The sequence below is a fragment of the Dendrobates tinctorius genome, unplaced genomic scaffold (genome assembly GCF_039654945.1).
Source record: "Dendrobates tinctorius isolate UK_male_01 unplaced genomic scaffold, ASM3965494v1 ptg000012l, whole genome shotgun sequence".
In the NCBI taxonomy this organism is placed as follows: Eukaryota; Metazoa; Chordata; class Amphibia; order Anura; family Dendrobatidae; genus Dendrobates; species Dendrobates tinctorius.
The window spans coordinates 17329570-17344628 of NW_027361680.1; the positions used below are offsets into that span (position 1 = coordinate 17329570).

Below are 15059 nucleotides of genomic sequence, written 5' to 3' on the forward strand. Positions count from 1 at the left end.
ACATGGACTTCGTGGTGGGTCTGCCCAACTCCAGTGGCAGCACGGTTATTTGGGTTGTCACCGACCATTTCTCTAAAATGGTACACCTGGTGCCCCTCTCGCGGCTACCTTCTGCACGGGGCCTGGCAGAGTTGTTCATAAAGCATATCTTTCACCTACGTGGCATGCCATACAAGATAGTCAGTGATCTGGGCCCCCAGTTTGCATCTCAGTTCTGGAGAGAGCTCTGTAGTCTGCTAGTATTGAGCTAAATCTCTCTTCGGCCTGTCATCCCGAGGCGAATGGGTTAGTAGAGAGGGCCAACCAGACCTTGGTCACATATCTACATTTTGTCTCGGCAAGGCTGGATGACTGGGCATCCTTGCTACCGTGTGCGGAGTTAGCTTTGAACAACGCTGTGGCAGATTCCACCGGTCAGACCCCATTTCTCCTTAATTACGGCCAGCATCCATGCGTTCCGGTGCCTATGCCCGTGTCATCCACTGACTCTAGGGTGGCAGACAGGGTGGTGGAGGCACGTGATATTTGGGACTGCACCCAGGATGCCATCCGGGCCTCCAAGGATAGAATGAGGGTCTCCATGGACGCATACCGGCACCCTGCTCCTACCTTCGCCCCTGGCGACTTAGTGTGGCTCTCCGCTCATAAACATCAGGCTGCGGGTCGAGTCTACTAAGTTCGCACCTCGCTACATAGGACCTTTCAAGGTTCTCGAGCAGGTTAGCCCTGTGATCTACCGGCTGGCCCTTTATCCATGCCTGGGTATCACCGATGCCTTCCACATGTCCCTCCTTAAGCCCGTCCACATGTCCGGGTTCTCTGAGTCATCTTCCGGAACATCGGGCTTGTCCTCGGACATGTTCGAGGTGAATGGCATCGTGGAGTTCAGGATGATACCTGGAAAAAAGTATTATCTGGTGGATTGGAAGGGTCATGGCCCAGAGAATCGGACCTGGGAGCCTGTGGAGAACATCCGCGCTCCCCTACTTGTTGCGGCCTTTGAATGTAGTGAGGCTCAGGGGGGAGGGGGCCCAATGTTAGGCGTCGAGTTTCCCCACTGCACAGGGGGAATCTCAATTCATGTCCTCTGTGGTCTCCCATTGCTCTGCAGCCGCAGAGATTCCTACTCGGCAGAGATGTCGGTCCTGGCATCTTGCCCAGGCTGATGCTAGGCATCTGGTTGCGCCTTCTGGCTCTGCTATAACACCATGCTTGAGTCAGCAGCAGATGCTTCTAGGACTAAGTCCTGTCTTTTGCTTACTGAGCATGTGTGGAGCCCTAAGGAGTACGGTTGCCACAGTGGCATTGCCTTCCTCCTAGGGAGTGTGATGTCATGCTTGGAAGAAATGAAAGGGTCTTTCTATCAGACAAATCCAGCACACAGCACAGTTCCCACTCCAGGCCAGCAGAGGGAGCTCTGAACCAAACTGGGGGAGGAGCTGCTCTCTGGGGCCAGGAAAGGGAATTTGGAGGAGTTCGTGTGGAGAGGGAAAAGAGTGCAGACGTGGAGAGAGGAGCTGGAGGATTGAGCAGAATTCAAGCTCACTTCTAGCTGTAGCGCATGTCCGGAGTCCGGTATCCGAGGTTGTATGGATGCTGATGGTCCTGCAGCAGAAACCGGAAGAACAAGAGGCTGTAAATGCTCTGTTCCCAGCTAAGACTCGGAGGCACAGCAGCAACTTGTGTGAGCCAGAAAAAGGAGGCTACGGCTGTCTGCCATACGAGGGGAGTTCTAAAGAGAGCAAGCAAGGGGAACTTCAGTGTAACTCAGTACTGCAAGTGCCTCAGCTAAGCGCTAGAAAGGAGACTACACAACCCATCTGCATAGAGAGATTCCTAAGTTGCTCCCAGGCTGATCAACTCCTGTTCCATCTGTAATCTGGATCCTGGACTGCACTTACAAAGCAGAGTAAAGGTAAAGAAAACTGCACCCTGTTGTGTCATTGCCTTCTTCCTGCAACCCCTTCAGCACTGCTACATTTCTGTGCCTAACATGGCACCCTCTTCCTCAACACCTATTACTACTGCCCTGGGACTACATCTCTACCTGTGGGGAGCTCTTACTTCTTGCTGCCTTATACCATCTGTCCCAGAGGATCTGCCTGCAGCGTCGGCTTAACCCCTTCATTGCCAAGCACCACAGGTGGCGTCATGTATCATCCACCTATAAACTTTATTCAGCTGTTTCACCCCTTTTGCATGGGTGCCCAGGGCCACGGACCGGGTCACCGCCACCATGTCACATCCCTCTGAGACACCGGCCCGGTACCGAGTAACCCCACTGCCCTGGCGGGCGATCCACATGCCCGTGGGATGACCTCTCACTGGAGGTCGGAGGTCACATGTGCAGGTCCCATTCCTGCTTGGATTGGTCCACTGGGAAGGTCCTGGAAGGACGCCGCTATAAAAGAGTCGCATGGCCGCTCGGCCATGTGCTAGTATAGACTCTTGTGGCTTATGGTGTGCATGATGATGGATGCTTGATACTGCAACTAACTCATTATGATTCCCTCCCTCTGGTTGTGCTTGGGTTCAGGGAATAGGAGTTAGAGTCAGCGCCCAACAGTGGCATTGCATTCGTCACCATGCTCCCAGTCATCAGCACATGCTAGCATCTGATGATGCCAATCTGTCCAGGACACTATCATACCACGTCGAGTGTTAGCAACCGCCAGTGCAGCGCCATACGCAAGTTGTGCGCTTTCTTAGCCCAACCTTGGGCGATTACTGGTGTCTGCCAGAGCGGCACTGTGCACACTTGCGCACTATATTTGTAAGAGTACTTTCTGCTGGCTCCGCAGTTTGCGGCGCCAAGCGCTAGAGGTCTAGAGAGACTCCTGTCCGGTGTCCTAAGGGCAGAGTCCTGAGACTCTACACTAGCGCTCCATTTGCCGAGTCCTGTGGAGTTAACAGGCTCTGGCATTTGTGCCAGTGAACTCTGTGAAGTAGCAGAGTTCGCTCCTGTATACACCGGGTCAGTGGTTATCCACCGGTCAGGGCCGGCGTCAGCTCCCGACATACCTGGGCAAGTGCCGGGGCCCTGGCTAGACGGGGGGCCCACTCGGCACCTGAACAAGTTTTTTTTTATTTACAAGTCCGGGGTCGGTCCCCCTCTCTCCGCCCCCTGCCCTCTGCTCTCCGCCCTCCCCTCTCCGCCCTCTGCCCAACATCATACTGACCACCATCTCTTTTCCTGTGAGAGCGCACGGTCCGCATGTTACCGCTCGTTAAGGTCAAGAATATGGACGCCACTCTGTTGTAAGTTCATTTTCCCCTTCACCATTGAGGTCTGATGAACTCCCTCTTCTGGTGAAGGAAGGTAGTGAGGCTGATTGCAAAGCACCTGAGCAGAATGATGATAACTGGGTGACTGGAATTGCTGACTGGATATAAGGCAGCTGACACCCTTCTGCCTTGCGGGTGATTTCTCTGAGGGATTTCTCTGAGGGATTCTAGGAGACCAGTCTGATTCCTGCTCCTCAAAAGCTAAGTTTTCTTCTCTGTTTTTGCATTTATGTTTTGGTTTTGTTTTGCCTTGTTTTTCTGGATTTCTGCCTTCCCCTGCTGGGTGAGCTGAATTCCTTTTTGCTCTGTCTTCAGAAAATACCTGAGTACTGATATAGTCTTTTGAAGCCTAGCGTCTTCAGGGCTTTTCTCCCTATCAGTCTGTTGGCTCTTGTTTTTGAGAGGGTTTTGGCGGATTGCAGACAGCAGCTTTTCTATTCTGTCCTATTTAGTTAGCTTGGGCCCCATCATTTGCTCAGCCTATCTTTCTATCTGTGTGAGTGTTTTTTCATCTTGCTTCACCGTCATTATATGTTGGGGACTGCCTATTGCTTTGGGGTCTGCTCTGGGGCAGTTTAGATTTCCCTTTCTGTCTTTAGGCTATGTAGTTCTCCGGCTGTGATCAAGGGGTCTAGGGCACCGTAGGAACCCCCCACGGCTACTGCTAGTTGTTGTTGTTAGGTTCAGGGGTCTGCAATCCGATAGCTGCCAACTTCTCTGGTTTTCTGGACTTAGATAGTATTTCTGTTTTTGCCTCCTATGGTGACTCATTCATAACACCACTCCTCTCCCGTAGGCATGGTGCTCATATTCATGACCTTAATGAGCGGTACCACGTGACCGTGCACTCTCACAGGAAAAAGTTACCGGCGCCTGGACTCAGGTGAGCAGCGTTGAGAATGAGCGGTGATGGGGCTGGGGGGAGAATGAGCCCATCCCCCGGGGGAGATGAGAGTGAGCCAGGGGGGGAAGAAATGTGCCCAGTAGGGGAGATGAGAGTGAGGGTGGGGGAAATGAGCCCAGCGGGGGAGATGAGCCCATTATTCTCAATGGGGCATTGTATGGGGCCCATTATCCAGTATGGAGCATTATATGGGGCCCATTATCCAGTATGGAGCAATATATGGGGCCCATTATCCTGTATGGAGCATTAAATGTGGCCCATTATCCAGTATGGAGCATTATATGGGGCCCATTATTCTGTTTGGAGCATTACAGGGTGTCCATTATTCTGTATGGAGTATTATATGGGGCCCATTATCCAGTATGGAGCATTATATGGAGCCCATTATCCTGTATAGAGCATTATATGGGGCCCATTATCCAGTATGGAGCATTATATGGGGCCCATTATCCTGTATGAAGCATTATATGGGGCCCATTGTCCTGTATGGAGCATTATATGGGGCCCATTATCCTGTATGAAGCATTATATTGGGCCTGTTATTCTGTATGGAGCATTATATTGGGCCCATTATTCTGTATGGAGCAATTTATTGGGCCCATTATTCTGTATGGAGCATTATATGGCTTCCATTATTCTCTAGGGAGCATTTTATGAGGCCCATTTTCTGTATGGAGTTCTGTATGGAGCATTGTATGGTGCCCATTATTTTGTATAGACCATTATATGATGCCCATTATTATGTAAGGAGCATTGTATGAGGACCCATTTTCTGTATGAAGCAAAATATGGGGCCCATTATTCTGTATGAAGCAATATATGGGGCTCATTATACTGTATGAAGCAATATATGGGGCCCATTATTCTGTATGAAGCAATATATGGGGCTCATTATAACAGTATATATATGGGGCAATTATATACTGTATGAAGCAATATATGGGGCCCATTATTCTGTATGAAGCAATATATGGGGCTCATTATACTGTATGAAGCAATATATGGGGCCCATTATTCTGTATGAAGCAATATATGGGGCTCATTATGGGGCTGTATGAAGCAATATATGGGGCTCATTATAACAGTATATATATGGGGCAATTATATACTGTATGAAGCAATATATGGGGCCCATTATTCTGTATGAAGCAATATATGGGGCTCATTATACTGTATGAAGCAATATATGGGGCCCATTATTCTGTATGAAGCAATATATGGGGCTCATTATTCTGTATGGAGAATGATATGAGGCTCATTATTCTGTATGAAGCAATACTTGGGGCTCATTATATTGTATGGAGCAATATATGAGGCCCATTATTCTGTATGAAGCAATATATGGGGCTCATTATATTGTATGGAGCATTATGAGGCTCATTATTCTGTATGAAGCAATATTTGAGGCTCATTATTCTGTATGGAGCACTATATGAGGCTCATTATTCTGTATGAAGCATTATATGAGGTTCATTATTCTGTATGGATCATTATATGAGGATCATTATTCTGTATGGAGCATTATATGAGGCTCATTATTCTGTATGAAGCAATATGTGGTGCCCAATAAACTGTATGGAAGACTATGTGATGCCCAGAATACTGTATGGATTTCTATACTGTCCGGTCTTAAATGAAAACTTTTGAATACCCACTAGGGCACGCACTGTGCTCTGTGAGGATTTGCTGGTTTCTGAGCTATTGTAGAATTTACAATAGATATCACTCATGTAATGTAAGAAGTAAGTGATATCTTTGGCATTGTACTATACCTATATTTCTTAGCCATATCTGTGCATCATGAATTGTGGTACGTGTTAAAGGGGCCCACTGAGACGCTTTCGCCCGGGGCCCACGAAAACCTGGAGCCGGCCCTGCCACCGGTGTTTAGTTTGCACTCTGCCATTACTGAGCAGCAGTTTACCATCTCTGCATGGTGGACCCCGGGGTTGCAATCGCACTTCTTTATATTTTATATTCAGTGCGATCCGCAACCCTAACAGTATCGGCAGTCATTAATGGGTTAATTAGTAATCATCTGAAGAAAAAAAAAGACAAAACATCTAACATGAGCCACTGGTAGGATTCCAAAGCTTTATGGAAGGTCCATCAGCATACAGTCAATATGATGATTAGGTGCTCAGCGCATGTCAGCACAGCATTACAATTCTCACACAGTCTTTAAACATTTTCCGTTACAATGTCTCTATAAATGTCAATATTCTTGGGTACTTGCATTAATGCTTTGCGGCATAGTTTCTACTAATGTTTCAATCTATGCTTATTTTTAGGAGGTCAAAGTCGCTGTGAACGAAGCAGAACGGATGTCTTCTTTAGCTGAAACCGAAAAAGAAAATTGCCTGAAGCTAAAAAAAAATATTGAGGGATTTACTGCAGATATGACAGAGGCAAGGCTATTGCAGAAGAACTATTGTACCACATTATCTGAAAAGGACAGGTACTTATCTAGCATTTATAGCTCTGAATGCATTTGGAAAAAGAGATCAAATTAGTATTTATGTCTATCTATAGTTTTTATTTCTTTAATTTATTTTTATTTTAGTTTATTAATAGGAATGAGCGAACGTTACTCGGCAAGTATTGGGTGGTGCGTGATGTAAAACTAGAATCCCCACCCCGTAATTTTGGCACCTGTTACAGAGTCAATATGCACGCAGGAATTGGCTGAGCATTACTGTAATGCCATAGCCATCTTGGTTCTGGCATTTCTGTGACTTGCTGGCCATGTGACATCATTAGGGGTTATAAAAGAACAGGCACCGCCCGGCTCGGCACACTGACGCTATTGCACAGCTCTGTGACACTTCATAATGGAGGGAGAGAGTGCTTGTCTAGGCCTGTGTGTGCACAGTATAGCGAATCAGAGGCCTGTAGTGTTGATACTGGTGCTGAAGCTGAGCCATCATACTAACCACCCTTCTAAGGGCTAATTGTTTGCTTTGCTGTTTGTTTCACATACATTCTGCATTTAATCTAGGGAGGGAAAGAGAGTCACAGTAGCAGGGAGATTGACAGAATACAGTAGGTAGACAGGGATTAAAGCTGTGCAGTCCATTAGCAAATATAGAGCTGCAGCTTTTGGGGAGGCGGCTGAAAAAAATTAATATATTTTGATCCATCAAGTATTACATGTTTTGTGGTCCTTTTTTGTGTTGTATAACACTCCCAAAAATCCTTAAACCTTTTTTCTGGGTTAAATTTCTCACCCATACACTATTCCATAATGTGAAGTACATTTCTGTGATCTATAAAACTAAGAAAAAGCATTTAAAAATTATGTAGAGTTACATTTCTCAGTTGTGGCGCCCCAGAGGGTTCAGTCGCCACAGAGGTACTGCATCTCCTCCTGAGGTGTGGTACCCCACCATTCAGGTAAGGTGGAGACTCCTAACCACACTCCAACACCTGCATCCCACACAACATAGTAGTGTAGCAAAGCACCCTTTGGTGGCTCCCTGTTTGGAACACGAAGCGTGCTGGGAGGTGGGTGGAGTTTAGTTTGCATCAAAGAGCGGGAGAAGATAGGATTCAGTAGTTAGTTGGAGAGAGAAGATCCCCGGAGTGGGATGGATGAAGGAAGTGCTGCAGCCAACCTCAGTGATCTGGGTCCGCTGGCACAGGAAAGAGACATTTATAGAAAGCCTGAAGCTCCATAAGAAGGAAGGATTAGTACGGAACGTAAGGAGTAGAAGAGGACTGTGGAAACCGGGTTAGAGGAGAACCCCTTCCAAGTTCTAAGAGCAAGGCCGGGGTCCAGTCCCCGAGGTTGTATGGAGGATGAGGATGAGGAAAAAGCCAATATGCTAAATGACTTTTTTTCAACAGTGTTTACACAAGAAAATCCCATGACGGATAACATGATCAGGGATAAAAATTCTCTGTTAAATGTCACCTGCTTAACCCAGCAGGAAGTACGGCGGCGTCTAAAAATCACTAAAATTGACAAATCCCCGGGCCCGGATGGGATACACCCCCGAGTACTGCAGGAATTAAGCACAGTCATAGATAGACCATTATTTTTAATCTTTAAAGATTCCATAATAACAGGGTCTGTACCACAGGACTGGCGTATAGCAAATGTGGTGCCAATATTCAAAAAGGGGACAAAAACTGAACTTGGAAATTATAGGCCAGTAAGTTTAACCTCAACTGTGGGTAAAATCCTGGAGGGTTTTCTAAGAGATACTATACTGGAGTATCTGGAGAAGAATAACCTCATGACCCAATATCAACATGGGTTTACAAGGGACCGTTCCTGTCAGACTAATCTGATAAGCTTTTATGAAGAGGTAAGTTCCGGACTGGACCAAGGAAATGCAGTGGATGTGGTGTACATGGACTTTTCAAAAGCTTTTGATACGGTGCCACACAAAAGGTTGATACATAAAATGAGAACAATGGGGATAGGGGAAAATATGTGTAGGTGGGTTAAGAGCTGGCTCAGGGATAGGAAACAAAGGGTGGTTTTTAATGGAGCACACTCAGACTGGGTCACGGTTAGCAGTGGGGTACCACAGGGGTCAGTTTTGGGCCCGCTTCTTTTTAACATATTTATTAATGACCTTGTAGGGGGCATAGAGAGTAGAATTTCAATATTTGCAGATGACACTAAACTCTGCAGGGTAATCAATACAGAGGAGGACAATTTTATATTACAGGAGGATTTATGTAAACTAGAAGCTTGGGCTGATAAATGGCAAATGAGATTTAATGGGGATAAATGTAAGGTCATGCACTTGGGTAGAACGAACAAGATGTATAATTATGTGCTTAATTGTAAAACACTGGGCAAAACAGTCGCTGAAAAAGACCTGGGTGTATGGGTGGACGACAAACTCACATTTAGCGGCCAGTGTCAGGCAGCTGCTGCAAAGGCAAATAAAATAATGGGATGCATTAAAAGAGGCATAGATGCTCATGAGGAGAACATAATTTTACCTCTATATAAGTCACTAGTGCGACCACACTTAGAATACTGTGTACAGTTCTGGTCTCCGGTGTATAAGAAAGACATAGCTGAACTGGAGCGGGTGCAGAGAAGAGCGACCAAGGTTATTAGGGAACTAGGGGGTCTGCAATACCAAGACAGGTTATTACATTTGGGGTTATTTAGTTTGGAGAATCGAAGGCTTAGGGGTGATCTTATTACAATTTATAAATATATGCGGGGACAATACCAAGAGCTTTCTAATGATCTTTTTACTCTTAGACCTGTGACGGGGACAAGGGGGCATCCTCTACGTCTGGAGGAAAGAAGGTTTAAGCATACTCACAGACGCGGATTCTTTACTGTAAGAGCAGTGAGACTATGGAACTCTCTGCCATATGATGTTGTAATGAGTGATTCCCTACTAAAATTTTAGAAGGGACTGGATGCCTTTCTTGAAAAGTATAATATTACAGGGTATATACACTAGTTTCCTTAATATTGCGTTGATCCAGGGAGCAAGTCTGATTGCCGTATATGGAGTCAGGAAGGAATTTTTTTCCCCAATGTGAAGCTTACTTGTTGCCACATGGGTTTTTTTTGCCTTCCTCTGGATCAACATGTTAGGGCAAGTTAGGATAGGATATGGGTTGAACTAGATGGACTTAAAGTCTCCCTTCAACCTTAATAACTATGTTACTATGTTACTAATGGTCCTGCAGCAGACACCGGAGGAATAGGAAGCTGTAAATGCTTTATTCCCACACAAGACTTGGGGGCACAACAGCATCAGGATTGAGCCGGGACTTAGTAGCAAGGAGTCCCCGAAGCAGGCTACTGCTGTCTGCTGTACAAGTAGAGTTCATAGGAACATCTGACAGGAGGAACTCCAGTGTAACTCAGTACTGTGAGTACTTCATTAAAGGCGCAATAAGGGAGGCGTTCAGAACAGGCATATGTTGGCCAAGTGTTGGAAAGGAGTACTTCATCTTGCCTGGAGGTTGACTGAGCCCCTGACCCAGAGGACACGGCACGGATGCGGGCACCTGTACCACAACAGACTGTGAGTAAAGCTTTGGAACTACATGCCCTGGTGTCCTCCATTTATTCCTGCGTCAACCTACTCAGCACTGCTACATCTCCGCGCCTGCCACTGCACCATCTACGGCTCCCCTCACTGCCACTTCACCCACTCTGCCCTGGGACTACAGCCCTGCCTGTGGAGGGCTATAACATCATTGCTGCACCACACCATCTGTCCCAGAGGATCTGTCTGCAGCGTCGGCTTAACAACTTCCTTACCGAACACCACAGGTGGCATCACGAATCACTCATAAACTTTCATCACCGTAAGCACACTGAACATTCCCCTTTTACAATGGGCGCCCAGGGCCACGGGCCGGGTCCTAGCTGCCGTGACATCTCCCATTGAAGTTCATCGGGCCCGGTACCGAGTACCCCACAGCCCTGGGAGGGCGACCTACAGTCATACAGTATTACGTGGTCTGAGAACATTTCTGTGATCTCTAAGGCTGGTTTCACACTTGCGTTTTTTTTCGCGGTATTTTAGCGCTAAATAGCGCATGCATTTTTTTTTCCTATACTTTGCATGGGATGCGCTTATGTGCGCATACACATGCGTTTGTACGCGTTTTTCCGCGCATGCGTTTTTTTGCGGTATGCGCTCGGGCGCACAAAATGCAACCTGTTGCATTTTTTGGGTGTCCGACTTGCCTCAAAAAAACGCATGCGCGCGCAATGCGTTTTTTTACAGCAAGACACCCATTATAAGTCTATGGTGAGCATATGTGCGCATTGGCATGCTTATGTATGCGTTTTTTTGCACATGGGTTTTTTTTTAACATTAGTTTAGACAATGGAATTTAGGGGTTTGGGTTAGAGCTAGGGTTAGTTAAGGGGGTTTAGGGTTAGGGTTAGGGTTAGGGTTAGGGTCAGGGTCAGGGTTAGGGTCAGGGTTAGGGTCAGGGTTAGGGTCAGGGTTAGGGTTAGGGTTAGGGTCAGGGTTAGGGTTAGGGTTAGGGTCAGGGTTAGGTTTAGGGTCAGGGTTAGGGTTAGGGTCAGGGTTAGGTTTAGGGTCAGGGTTAGGGTTAGTTAGGGTTTATGGTTTGGGTTAGGGTTAAGTATGGTTTGGTTAAGGGTTAGGGTCAGGGTTAGGGTTAGGGTTAGGGTCAGGGTTAGGGTTAGGGTTAGGGTCAGGGTTAGGGTTAGTAAAGTCATGGTTTGGGTTAGTGTGAGGGGCCACCTAATTTTGGAAAAAAACGCAAACGCGGTAAAAACGCACTAAAAACGCATACAAACGCATAAAAACGCTGCGTTTTTTTCATGCATGCTCATAAAAATGCTTGAAAAAAACGCAGCAGTTGTATGCTTTTGTATGCGTTTTTTCAATGCGTTTTTTTGCGGGAAAAACGCGCTGCAAAAAAAAGCAAGTGTGAAACTAACCTAAGACTGAAAAAAGCGTTTAAAAATTTTAAAGGCTTACATTTCTCAGCCATACAATTTCACATGTTCTTTGGTACATTTCTGTGATATCCAACACTCCAAAAAAGCGTTAAAAAAATTAGCTGGATTGCAATTCTCATTTATACACTATTCCGTGGTCTGGATACATTTCCTATTATCTACATAAAACTGTAAGTAAGAGTTAAAACATTTTGCAAGCTTACATTTATCAACCATACAGTATTACGTGGTTGTCACATGTGTGTCAGATGTGACAGACAGTCATCCTGGATCCGGCTGTAGAAGGTCATTGTGATTATCTCTGCAAGCACCTTCTTGATTTTAGCATCTCTATTAAGCTGGAGTCACACTAGAGAGGAATACGGACGAGTGCTATGCGAGAAAACATTGCATAGCACCCAGACCATTGTTAATCTATGGGGCGGCTCCTATCACTGGTTTTTTCTTGGCCGAATTAAACGTGCAAGTGAAATCACATCATGCTACGAGACTCGCAAATGCAAGTATATGAGTGCGAGAAAAAACAGACACCACACGGATCGTGCATGTGACTTGCGAGAAATACGCAAGCATTTTGACAGGAAATTGAATCATCCATTATCAGGAAGCTTTGGCACGCAAATTTCCGAGGCAACTCTCTAGAAAAATCCATGAAACACGCCTCCACGGAGTGCAGCAGCATGGCCAGACACATCAATGTCGAGGTGCTGATAGTTCTGGTCCAGGAGAGGCCAGAACTTTGGGACCAACATGACGCACATTATGCGGACCGTGCACATAATGACACAGCATGGAGAAGAATCTGTTGCCAAATGTTCCCCGATTTTGAGGAGCAAGCTCATGAGGTCCAGCAACAAATTAGTAAGTACAATCATTAAAAAAATATGTAAAGTTTAACATGAGTTAACAAATTACCCTAACCACATCATATGTGATGTTTTTAGTAATATGTGGCATTTTTCAGACTATACACATGCTAAAAGTAGCAGGCCACATTACACTGAAGCCTACATGTTGGAAGCCACACAATGTGATTGATAATAATTAATACATTTATTGTGTTTCCTTGCAGTGACTGATGTCACTAGACACTGGCGGAGTTGCCGGGACCAGTACCGGTGGCAATGGCAGAATTGGGGTCGGAGTGGGGATGCAGCCCCCCCCAAAAAAAAATACCTGTACTATGACAGGCTAAATTTTCTGGCATCAGTGATGGATCTCAGACCGTAAGTGCATGCATGACACCACATCTTTTCCACATGTTCTTTAAAGGCATCTTTTAATTTTTTTATCATACTTTGTATTTTACAACAGAACAGACTCTAACCTAACAGAGAGGGAGACTGCTTTGGATTCTGAGGTCAACATTGACCCAGTTGGTGAAGGTGACGAAGTGGCTGGCCCATCTTCGGAACCAAAAGGCAGCACCCACCCACCACCACCACCACCATCCCTAGTGTCTTCAGCCACACAGGAGGCAAACCCAGAGGACAAGGACCGGGCACACAGCAGCAGTCCAACCATGCCTCTGGATACCTCACCCCAGTCTTCTGCAATCCCACGCCGTGTGCGGCGCAGGAGGGAGCTTTCCACCACTGGCAACAGGAGGCAAGTGGACATTGTGTTGTTGAGCTATTTGTCCAGGACTGTGAATGACGATGGGGAGGAAGCATACTCACACAGTCTGGCACGCTACTTGAGGCCCATTTCGCGTGAGGTGAGGCTGCTGGCCAGAGGTGCCATCCAAATCCTCTTAGATGCATACACACCCCCAAACAACCCTAATCCTGTTTTTCTGTTCCTGGAAAGGTGGCAAATGTCACCAAATAACCTTCTGCAGATGCCAGGAATCACTGAAGAGCAGGCAGGAACAGTCGCTGCACCACCTTCTCCACGTTTGACACCGCATCCTCAGGCCGCCCCAACCCAACATCAGCCCCAACCTGGGCAGCATTATGAGTATACAGCACCTGCCCAATATGGCCACTTGAGCAGACCCACTGTTGGAGGCTGGTCCCAACATGTGTCTACTCAACATGGCCATATTGGGGGGTATGAACAAATGGGCCACAGCACTACCCGGGAGTTACATCAGCAATACCCTCAACCCCACTATTATGCGCAGCAACAGGATAGATCATTAGTTCAGAATCCTGGCTACGCATCTTCAATAACCCAGGTTGACAGTTAGGTTGGGCAACAACCTAGGCCAACTTCCTCACATGCAGCCCTCCCACCATCACCTACCACAACCTGTAATTTATATATTTTTTTTGTTAATTTAAGACTTTAAAGGGGTTGTCCACTACTTTTTATTTAACCACCCCCATTGTATCCCCCCGGGGCCCCTAATGATTTTTGTAATTACCTTGTGCTGCCAATTCTTCCTCTGAGTGGCTGAGTCTGGGTCACGTGACCCCCAGGCTGCAGCTGCCGCTAACATCCGCTGATGTCTCGTCAATTTCCTGACTATGGAAATTGACGTGACATCATCAGCTGGTGTGCCCCAGCCTCTACACACTGCTGTCACTCATCAAGAGTGACAGCAGTCTGTGGGCAGTGCTGCGCCGCACGTCACAGACAGCCCCGTCGCTCTGCAGCAATTGTATGCTCTCCTATCCAGAGTGACGGGGCTGTCTGCGGGTGGGGGGCTGTGTGCTTGGGGTCTGTGTGTGTGCAGGCAGGGGGGCTGTGTATGGGCTGTCTGCAGGCGGGGGGCTGTGTGTGTGTGGGCGGGAGTGCTGTCTATGGGTGGGGAGGCAGTGTGCAGGGGGGCTGTGTATGTGCGGGCGGGGGGCTGTGTGTGTGCGAGCCGGCGGGGCTGTGTGTGGGCTGTCTGTGAGCTGTGTGTTTGCGGGCAGGGGGGCTGTGTGTGCTGGTGGGGGGACTGTGTGTGGGCTGTCTGCGGGCAGGGGGGCTATGCGAGGGGCTCTGCTGGCTGTGCGGGGGGCTGCTGGCTGTGTGTGTGTGTGTGCGTGCAGGCATCGTCCAATGGGACTACAAAACACATACAGAACATACAACATACAGAACATATAACATACAGAACATAGAACATACAGAACATAGAACATACAGAACATACAGAACATACAACATACAGAACATATAACATACAGAACATACAACATATAACATACAGAACATACAACATATAACATATAGAATATACAACATATACAGTTGTGGCCAAAAATATTGACACTCCTTCAATTCTGTCAGATAATACTCAGTTTCTTCCTGAAAATGATTGCAAACACAAATTCTTTGGTATTATTATCTTCATTTTATTTTTCTTAAATGAAAAAACACAAAAGAGAATGAAACAAAAAGCAAAACATTGATCATTTCACACAAAACTCCAAAAATGGGCCAGACAAAAGTATTGGCACCCTCAGCCTAATACTTGGTTGCACAACCCTTTAGCCAAAATAACTG

The 15059-nt window shown here is 46.7% G+C and overlaps 1 protein-coding gene across 1 annotated transcript in view; it reads left to right on the forward strand.

The window, feature by feature from the left end:
- LOC141066966 (myomegalin-like) overlaps positions 1-15059 on the forward strand; it is a 444577-nt gene that overhangs the window by 331107 nt on the left and 98411 nt on the right. Inside the window, exon 4 of the mRNA XM_073558019.1 lies at positions 6481-6647. Within this exon, the coding sequence (XP_073414120.1) occupies positions 6481-6647 (167 nt within the window). The remainder of the gene's footprint in view (positions 1-6480; positions 6648-15059) is intronic.